Source organism: Phragmites australis, chromosome 4, assembly GCF_958298935.1.
Source record: "Phragmites australis chromosome 4, lpPhrAust1.1, whole genome shotgun sequence".
Classification (NCBI taxonomy): Eukaryota; Viridiplantae; Streptophyta; class Magnoliopsida; order Poales; family Poaceae; genus Phragmites; species Phragmites australis.
The window spans coordinates 43,160,363-43,170,743 of NC_084924.1; the positions used below are offsets into that span (position 1 = coordinate 43,160,363).

The window sequence follows — 10,381 nt, forward strand, 5'->3', positions numbered from 1 at the left end:
AATTTTATATGTATTACCATCTCAGATTTTTTCTTGGAACTCTTAGTATTTTTCAGGAAGCAACACAATGTGCACTAAAGTAAATGAAAAAGAAAATCCAGAATACATAGAAGGATCTACACATCTCTTGTCAAGAAGGAATCGGGCTTGAACTCATGCCCTTAACCACCAAAACCATGCGCTCTACCACTAGGTTACACCAGTTCGTCACAGAAGAAAAAGAAAATTGCTTCTGCGCAACTTAGTTGCTTGGTTCAGTGGATGCTCAACTCTGAGGATTGGTTGAGAGTTGAGACTCATGTCCAGATGATAGTTCCGTTCTCTAGATAAGAAAAAGAAAGCGCGTGCTTGTTTTCTAGATATTTGATCGACTTACTGGTACTATGACCATCTTGCTCGGAGGATTACTGTTTACACCTCTTCTGTACCTTTCCTATATAACTTTCATAGTGACAAAGAGAAATATCTTTGACAGTTTTTCAATTTCACAAAGAACAAAGTAAAGATCATTAAGCAGCTTTTGAAGGTACTCACGACTGAAGTTCTTCAAGCCGTTAGAGGAAAACTGATAACATAGGAGTACCTTGTTCAGGACACCTGCACCAAAAGCTTCAGGTCCACTGTACTACAGGCTTTTCCAAAGTTCATCAACTGAAAAGCAAAACGAAACTATCAGACCAGTCTGAAACTCCTTAGTTTCAGTCATAAACTCTTGTTCAGTGCAACGTAATAGAGATAAATTTTTCTTCAAATCAGCGGGGCAGTAGTTCAGCACTGTGTTCATTACACAAAACAATTATTTTCACACACTCACATTAGCAACCGGCAAGATTTTCAGCATTGAAGTTTTCCATCCTGGTGAGTTACCATCTCCACCGTACTGACAAATGCCCCCAAAAATCCGCTGGATGTGAACCGCACGATCCAAGAACCAGAGCCATGATTTGGTAACCCAAATTAACAGACTGATCAAAGCATCCAAATTGCCAAATTACTCAAAAAGGAAGTATTACTCCGATTCCTGAACTCTTCTGAAAGCGGCGGCGAGAGGGCTGGCGATGAAGAGGGATTCATGCACTCAGTGGACGGCGGCGCCGAGCCGGGGAAGACGACTGGTGCCGCGGCGGTCGGCGGGGCAACAGAGACTCGAGTTGCTTTACGATTCCAACTCCCGGAGTACGGTGCAAGACATGCTTCAAGATTCGTAATGTCACTGACATACCGGTCCCACAGTCAGAGGTCCAGAGCGTTTACCGGGTATAGACTCGAGACAAGTCGCTCGCACAAACCATCGCCTCCTAGCCCAGTAACCCTAAAGCCTCCGTTCCATGGCGTCCTCCTCCCCCCCGCCGCCGCCACCGCCGAAGCTGCCGATCCCCGGTCGCCGCAACATACTCATTACCAGTGCGTTGCCATATGTCAACAACGTCCCCCACCTCGGGAACATCATCGGCTGTGAGCATCCCTTAAGCCCCAAAGTATTCCTCGGTTTCTCTCTGTTCGCCGTTCGTTTGATGGGGATTCGATTCGATGTTCGTGGTATGCGCAGGTGTGCTCAGCGCCGATGTGTTCGCGCGGTACTGCCGGCTGCGGGGGTACAACGCGATTTACATATGCGGGACTGACGAGTATGGTACGGCCACCGAGACGAAGGCCATGGAGGAGAAATGCACGCCCAAGGAGATCTGCGACAAGTAAGCACGCCTCTACTTCACCTCACTTTTCGGTGCTTCCTAGTTGTTGTAGAGGAATCGGTTTGGTTTTATATGGTCTCGCTCGAGCTGTCTGATTTGGGGTTATAGGTTCAGGACGAGCTGGAGAAGTGACTGAATTGCCTGGGGTAGCATATTCTTTGCATTTGACGTTAATTCGTACACTCCTCGTGCATGGTTTTGAATTTTGGTGGTATGAGGTTGGGGTGTTCGATAGTGAAGTACCAAGGTAAGTATGATGTTGAGAATTAAAAACTTGAATACGGAGGGATTTATGGGCTAAGTCGATAAATTGGTTCACATATCAGTTGATTTGCTTGCTTCAACTGATTTCAATTTACTAATTTTGGTTAGACTTTTCCTAAATCACATTGATCAGGAGGACTCGTGCTGCAATAGTTAGTTGATTGGTGATTTGATTTGTGCAATAATTTGTTGATAACATAATCAGTGATCATGTGATTTTGTTTGATTTTGCGTGTTCAATGACTTCAATCTGCATGTGTTGAATGAAGCTTGGCATTTATATATCTTCCATAGTTATAAGATTTGGACTTCTATGAAATCCACTGTATTTTACTTTGCCTTCTAATTTACACATGAACATTTCAGTTATCAACCTGTGATATGCTATATACATTTCTTGGAAACCTCAAATCTGCATATATTACATAAAGAAAAGAAAGCACTTTCTTCATAGGAAGCTTTCCCTGCTGAAAATGTAGGTATCATGCTATCCATAATGAGGTTTACAAGTGGTTTGACATAAAATTTGACAAGTTTGGGCGGACGTCCTCTCCTGAGCAGACAGAAGTCTGCCATGCAATTTTCCATAAATTGATGGAAAACAATTGGCTTACTGAAAATACCATGCAGCAGGTACAACTTATTCTTGGTGTTGTACTTGTATATTCATCTTCACATGTTGTTTCTGTTATACAAAAATTATCTGCTTTGCAGCTTTACTGTGATATGTGTCAAAGATTTTTAGCTGATCGTCTTGTGGAAGGAATATGCCCAAACAAAGTCTGTAATGCAGCGGCACGAGGTGATCAGTGTGAAGTGTGCACCACAATGTTGAATCCAACTGAACTTATTGACCCAAAGTGTAAGGTAAGCATGTCCAGTTACTTACTGTGCACTGCCTTTTTTTTGGTCTGTATCAACATAATTGATTTAAGCATATATAATGTGTCATAAAACTGTGCATTATGAACTTCCCTTGTGTCTTCTGGCTTTCCTTAGGTCTGTAAGAATACTCCACGTATTCGTGATACAGATCACTTATTCTTGGAGCTTCCTCTATTGAGAGACAAGTTGGTAAACTATATCAATGAAACTTCAGTAGCTGGTTCGTGGAGTCAAAATGCCATTCAAGCAACAAATGCATGGCTGAAGGAAGGGCTAAAGTCGCGCTGTATCACCAGAGATCTTAAATGGGGAGTTCCTGTCCCACATGAGAAGTATAAAGACAAGGTTTGGGAATATCAGATATGAAGGAATTCTGCAGTAATGCATTTATCCGATTTCCCCATTTTGATTATTTTCAGGTGTTCTATGTTTGGTTTGATGCACCTATTGGCTATGTGTCTATTACGGCATCATATACACCTGATTGGGAGAAGTGGTGGAAGAATCCTGATAATGTAGAATTGTTCCAGTTCATGGGCAAAGATAATGTGCCATTTCACACGGTAAGATGCTTATAACATTGTGAGCATTTTCTTAAGCCATCCGAGAATCGAGATTTTTTTGTCATGACAGGATCAATGTCTGAATAATGGGCTCTTTTTCCCCTTTCATAATGTTGCTATAGCTTCAACATTTATCAATTTATCATCTATTGAAGGTCATTGCTCTGTAGGGATGGTAGTACTTTCTAGGTACAGTTTGGTTGGTTTTCTCCATATAACAGAACTTACATATTAAACTCAAATATCTAGTTGAATGATAACGACTGATCAGTCTCTATTCCATTCGCTTCATTCAACCTTGATCTGCATAGATTCCTCAAGTGTGTTCTATCATTGATCATATGCGATTATTTTTATTGTTAAGGATGTTTTATTTTATCTTAGATCCCAGCACTCCTATTAAGGACTGCAACCACAAAATTCCATGTTTTTAAGTGTATAGATGGCACTTGTGTATACTGCCATTTTCTTCTTATGATGTACTCCTTTTGGTTCAAGTTCTTATTTGATGAAAGGCAATTTTCAGATCATGTTCCCTTCAACACTACTTGGAACTGGTGAAAATTGGACAATGATGAAGACAATAAGTGTTACTGAATATTTAAATTATGAAGCAGGTACATGCTATGGTATTTACATTGTTTTTTCCTAATGATGGGTGTGTACACAGTTCATGTGGGTTATTAGTATCTGCTAAATGCTTGTATACTTTAACTGGGGTCCTTCTGGTCTTGGAAGAGATGTTTGGTCTTTTGGTCAACTAAATTGCATTTGTTTTCCTTTTGGCTGTACTTCCTTGTTGATCTTGTGCTGCAAGAGAATAGTGGCATGAAACTGGACTGATGCTCATGCGACAAGATTGCCTAAGATGTTAAATTACTATACCATTAGTTTTTCATTCTCCTTGCTGTTCTGCCTATTTTTTTAAAGCTTTCTGTTCTGGATTTTTTTCCGAAGCTTTCTGTTCTGGCTTTTGTCTTCAGACATGCTTCTCTTAGTCTTCATTTGTTATACCCTTGTACTGAACTACCATTTTAAACATTATTTATGATGAAATATAATTTAAGTGGTTTCTCTTAAATGGCCTACTGGTATGTCATTCAAATCTTGTTGGATAGGAGCATGGCAATCTAATGTGCTTTGGAATTTTGCTTGTGCTTCATTAAAAAGAACATGATGTAAATGCACTCCTAGACCCCCTAGTAGAAGAACAAATCCCCGGTATGTACACAATATACACATCTATTTCCCGGAAATAACTAAATATTGTTGTGCCTGCAGGAAAATTCTCCAAGAGTAAAGGTATAGGAGTCTTTGGTAATGATGCAAAGGACACATATATTCCTCCTGAAGTGTGGCGATACTACCTGCTTATGAATCGCCCTGAGGTCAGTACATATACTTGTTTAGTTGATCGTCAAGTTTGTGTGATAGTACATGTTACTTTTACTGACATGTTTGATCTGATCTACTCAGGTATCAGACACACTCTTTACTTGGGCCGATTTGCAAGCCAAATTGAACAGCGAGTTACTGAACAACTTGGGGAACTTCATCAATCGTGTGCTAAGCTTTGTTGCAAAACGAGCTGGTTAGTCACAGTCTTACACCAGACATCTTTACTGTCTATGAGGATTATCAATTGATAGGTTAATCTTCTGTGATTCATCAATGTTCTTGTTCCATACTTCTCTGTAAGTTCATTTTGTTATTGCTTTTGTAGGAGCTGGATATGATTCTATTGTACCTGAAGCTCCTCATGCTGAGTCACATCCATTGACGAAGGCGCTTGCGGAAAAAACTAGCAAATGGGTTGAGCAATATCTAGATGCAATGGAAAAGGTAACTTATTTTTAACTATGTGAAACAGAACAATTCCAGCACTGCATGTTTAGCGTTCTGTTTTGCCATGCCAGCTACTAGCTTTTACAACATTGTGTTGGTCTTTTTTATGGCAGGTTAAACTGAAACAAGGACTGAAGAGTGCTATGGGCATATCTAGTGATGGAAATGCGTATCTGCAAGTAAATCTTTTTCTGCCTTTGTTTGTGTTCATTTTCCCCCATGTAGTCTGTAGTGACTCTGAGTTATCCTTTTGCTTTGCTAAATTTATGTAGGAGAGCCAATTTTGGAAACTTTACAAGGAAGATCCAGCAAACTGTGCCATTGTGATGAAAACTTCAGTTGGTCTTGTCTATCTCCTTGCCTGTTTGCTGGAGCCTTTCATGCCCTCTTTTTCTAATGAAGTATGATCCTATCTGTCACAGAATCTTGTAAGATTATCTTTGAATAGTGTTCACCCCCTGAATCTCGCTATGTGTTCTCTTTTGTAAGGTGTTGAGTCAGTTAAACTTGTCCCCAGAAGATCTGTCATTCAGTGAAGAGAAAGGAGAAATTGTAAAGGCAAAAACTCCTTGGAATTTTGTACCAGCAGGGCACAAAATAGGAAAGCCTGCACCTCTATTCAAGGAATTGGTGTGTCTTTGTATTTCACAGTTGTGTTCGTGTTCATCAGTTGGCCATAATTTTACATCTCTGGACTTCCAATGAATGCAGAAAAATGAAGAAGTAGATGCCCATAGGAAAAAATATGCGGGCAGTCAAGCTGAGAGGAGCTTAAAAGTGGCAGCTGTCGCTGAAGCCAACAAAGTTGCTAACCAGCTCAAGGGCACAAAATTATCTGGTAATTCTCTGGACATTCTCATTTATTCTTCTTCGGTGTTGGTTAGAATCATGTCCTAGACTATCGATCTCCTTTTACTACTATTACTATTACTTTTATTGCTATTACCTTGTTTACTTTTTTGTCCTCTTTTAGTGGCTCTTGTTGGATTTATCTCTAGCCTACCCCATCTTGCTTGGTATTAAAAGGCTTTGTTGTTGTTTAGAATCAGTAGGAAAAACATCATCTTTTTTTTTTGCTGCACGTTTGGAGACACAGAAAATCCATGTTGCTGGGCATAACCTTGATGAACTCTGCACGTGTTTACTTGCACAAAACTATGATGCGAGTGTCCAACTGTCCATTACATGGCAGATTTCAACCCTTTTCAGTTTGAAGTGCTTTGACTATTCTTTGAGTTATTCTCTCCCAAGATATTTTAAATTCCAAGTCATTGGTTAGTTTTCCTCTCACATTTCTTATCCAGAGGGAGGTCCAAAAAAGGAACAAAAGAAACAATCTTGTGGTTCAAAATCAAAGACGACAGCTGCAGATGTTTCAGTTGCAAAGTTGGATATTCGGGTGGGACTTATCAGAAAAGCAGAGAAGCATCCAGATGCCGATTCCCTTTACGTAGAGGAGATCGATGTTGGAGAGGAGGCACCAAGAACAGTGGTTAGCGGCCTTGTCAAATTCATTTCTCTTGAAGAGATGCAGGTTGATCTTTCATTCTTTCTAAGCATCATTTCGTCTTTCTAGATATGTTCTTGTGATGCCACGCATCACTGATCTTGTATATCTGTTATGAATGAGCAGAACCGGAAAGTATGCGTTCTCTGCAATCTGAAACCGGTGGCAATGCGCGGTATAAAATCACATGCAATGGTTTTGGCTGCATCAAATGAGGACCATACGAAGGTAAGACATCCAATACCTTTTCATTTGATAAAATTTACATTAAGCCCTCTTATGCTCACAAACTGGAAATGCGTCGTCATAATGCAGTACCAGTCATTTTGATTTCTGATTACGCCGAACTCCGTGTGAATTTAGGTTGAGCTGGTTGAGCCACCAGAGTCTGCTGCCGTGGGGGAGCGGGTCAGCTTTGCTGGGTACTCGGGAGAGCCTGAGGCTTCTCTTAGTGGCAAGAGCAAGACGTGGGAGAAGTTGGCCGCTGATCTGCACAGTAACGGCGAGCTTGTGGCGTGCTACAAGGATGTGCCGTTCACAACTTCGGCTGGAGTGTGCAAGGTCAAGACAATAGCAAACGGAGAAATTCGCTAGACACATTGCCAAACGGCGGCTAGCTGATCGGATCTGTCTGATTTCATTGAAAGTAGTATTGCTGATTTCTTTTCCGAAAATTTTGATCTTTCCATTTGACGAGTTGTATTTTGAGAAAATCCAGTACAACTACTCCAAACCATTGTGATTTAAAAGAATGCCATTTGGGTTTCCTTTCTTGATTTTCACTCCGCGACTCCATGCTCCATTTCCCAAGCCTGATCCACTGCCTGACATCTTTTTTCGCTCGTACAAAAAAAACTCCAGTGCATCCAATTACCCTTTTGAGGCTTGTGTACACAAATCCGTCGCTATTGTTAGGAGTTCTGAATTGCTGCTCGATCCAGTCCTCGCTGCCTGCCTGTTGATCCGTGGAAACTAGCGAAGAGAACTCGAATGGCTGCCTGGACAGGTCCCTGGTGAGCAATCACGCTCAGTCGCTCGCCACGAGCCAGCCGCCCCACGTCCCCACCTCACCATGAATCCATGATCGCTGGGTACTGGGTAGTTGTTTTTAAGGGTGCAACAAGGACGTACACTCACACCATACTATACGCGTATGCGTGTTCATACACACGCTAAGTAATGGATTGAAAGGTACGAGAACTCTAGTGTGCCGGAACGCGTAGTACAACTGATTGCTGGGCAGTTGCATGGCATACAAATGTCATTTGTTGCGCGTGTCTCTTGGAGCCGAAGGCGCGCGGTCTATAGTGCTGCGTACTGTGCGCACATCACAAATGGAGTCGCTTGTCCTTCCGGGCCCATGTCCTGCTTAGATAGTGTTTGGTTTTGTATATCAAGTGATACATATGAGATGATTCCGAATATATTTCTGTTCATGTGTTTGGCTGGCAGAATGATACTAGCTCATCCACGGCAGGATGATACAAATTGTAGAAATATTCTCTCAATACCATGTACCATCATATTCAGAAAAATTAGCCGAACGACCTGCACATGTTTTGTCAACTCTGTTAATCATTTATGATTAATGACTATCAATAGTTATTAAGAATTTTTAGTTAAATATTAGTTACAATTAAATGTTATTAATCATAACTAATTATTATTGTAGGTATATAGTGACGATGATTGATAACTTAAATTATGGTTAATTGTAATTAGTAGTGATTAGTACTAATTAGTATAGTTTGTTGATAATAGTAAATATAAAAATTATTATTTTTTAAAATAATTAAGTTATACATAAATATAATACGTGACTTTTAGGTAATTAAACATGTTCTCATATCATCCAATATACTCAACCAAATACGTTCTCATACATCTAACCAAACAACATATATTTATCCAGTTATACCACCTTATCCAAAACTATCCTATCTATTTAGAACCATCTCATCCGATTCAATTTGAACCAACCATACAAACAATACCTTACTTTTTACCGATCCCCACTCTATATATACAGCACCGGCCAGGAAAGCTGCTACATCACGAGCAAGTACCAACTGTTTGCTGCTGGGGATCTCGGACTGTACATGTGAGACCGATCCAATAGCAAATGCATCCAGCCAAGTACTCCCGCCGCACGTACTCTTTTGATTTCCACCACCTTTTCCCCTCAAATTAATATGCTTGATGTTATGTTCTTGTCGAATTAAACCGAATTGCAAAAGTCGGGAGCTTTTTAAGAAGCATGTACCAACGCATTGCTTATTGGTAACGAAGAAGGATTGCACAAGCGGCTAATTCAGTTTACAACTTTTTTTTTAGTAGAAAGGGCAAATAGTATTTGAAACGAAAAGGTAGTACTTTTGGTTTGGTATTTTTGCACAAACGTTTGTTGTAGGAGGGCGTTCCACCCACGTGATTGATGCATGGAAGGCTTTCTTATAAAACACAATTGAAAAACCAGAAATGAACAACCTACTTCCTCGGGTTGGAATCCTCCATTTTGGAATACTTTACCTCAATGTTCGAAAGGTCATACTGATGGGCCTACCTCCTGTTGGCTGTGCACCTCACTTCCTCTGGGAGTATGGCAGCCAAAATGGGGAATGCATCGAATATATTCGGGAAAAATGAGGCTCTTGTCTTTTTTATTCTATAACTGGGCACCGCTTATCTCCAGCCCCTGAACTTAGCGGATATTATGATAGCACCGAATTTCTAGTTACTTCTAAATAATGGAAGAACTTCTTTCTATAACTGCAAATATTATGGAACTTCAAGCCAGAAAAGAATCTCCTAACTAAGATTCCATTCTTCGAAACAAAACAGAAGCATATAAGCACTTTCGACTTGATTTGCAGTAGGCACGTTATTCGCTAAGAATAGTTTCGTGATAGGTTTTTAGAAATAGGAAATTTGATCAGCTTAACTGAGTTTATTATGGATCCCTGATTTACCAATAGTGGAGACTCAATCTGGAGACGTTTCTGACGGGCGGAGTTCAATGGATGCTATTTCTCCTGCAACTGATCCAACGAGTTCAACAATTGGGGACTTGAAATGATAGCGGATACTAAACTTGTTGAAGAGATGAAATAGAACCAAGGTCTATCTTTTTTATCAGAGGTTGAATCGATCATCAATTTTTTTTGAATAAAAAAATTCTGATTTTCTGAGTCTAGTGAATAAATGGATAGAGCCTATTGAGCATAATGATACGAATCGGGCTTTAATGAGTTCTAATATGCAGCGCCCCCGAGTCGCTCGAGGGCATTTCACTCCTAGCCCGGAAGAGAAGGTTATATATAAAGGGCTTGTTTGCGACTAGCAGTAGCTGGAAATGACATATGACTTTATGGATCCCAAGGAAAATGGTTTACTCAGAGCCTTGTTTTGGACAACTATGGATTAAATATTAACTCTTTAGCTTGACAGGGAAACTAATTCACGTTCCTTCTAATCAGAATAAGATGGGGTGGACTGCATGCCTACAAGTCTACAAACCATGTTTGCCAGGATAGAAATGTTGCTATATGATTAGGTTGCAAATTTATACAGAGCTTAAATATTCCATGTTACGTACATATAGCTTCAGGCAGGCAAACATATAT

General features: G+C 40.3%; 1 protein-coding gene across 1 annotated transcript; it reads left to right on the forward strand.

Moving 5' to 3' along the window:
• Positions 1-1,267: 1,267 nt before the first annotated feature.
• LOC133916643 (probable methionine--tRNA ligase) lies at positions 1,268-7,540 on the forward strand. The gene is made up of 17 exons (XM_062360406.1): positions 1,268-1,455; positions 1,550-1,694; positions 2,438-2,591; positions 2,673-2,825; positions 2,958-3,188; positions 3,263-3,406; positions 3,933-4,023; positions 4,688-4,794; positions 4,883-4,997; positions 5,130-5,248; positions 5,365-5,430; positions 5,524-5,652; positions 5,741-5,881; positions 5,963-6,089; positions 6,556-6,785; positions 6,885-6,986; positions 7,122-7,540. Exons 1-17 carry the CDS (start codon positions 1,329-1,331, stop codon positions 7,350-7,352), a joined length of 2,412 nt encoding a protein of 803 aa, XP_062216390.1. The 5' UTR covers positions 1,268-1,328; the 3' UTR covers positions 7,353-7,540.
• The last annotated feature ends 2,841 nt before the right edge of the window (positions 7,541-10,381 follow it).

What these genes read in the sequence shown, in the direction of transcription:
- LOC133916643 (XM_062360406.1), top strand. Translation starts at nt 1,329, where the DNA reads ATGGCGTCCTCCTCCCCCCCGCCGCCGCCACCGCCGAAGCTGCCGATC. An exon ending in TTATTGACCCAAAGTGTAAG is followed by an intron (nt 2,826 to 2,957) that starts GTAAGCATGTCC and finishes GGCTTTCCTTAG; the next exon opens with GTCTGTAAGAATACTCCACG. An exon ending in ATGAGAAGTATAAAGACAAG is followed by an intron (nt 3,189 to 3,262) that starts GTTTGGGAATAT and finishes GATTATTTTCAG; the next exon opens with GTGTTCTATGTTTGGTTTGA.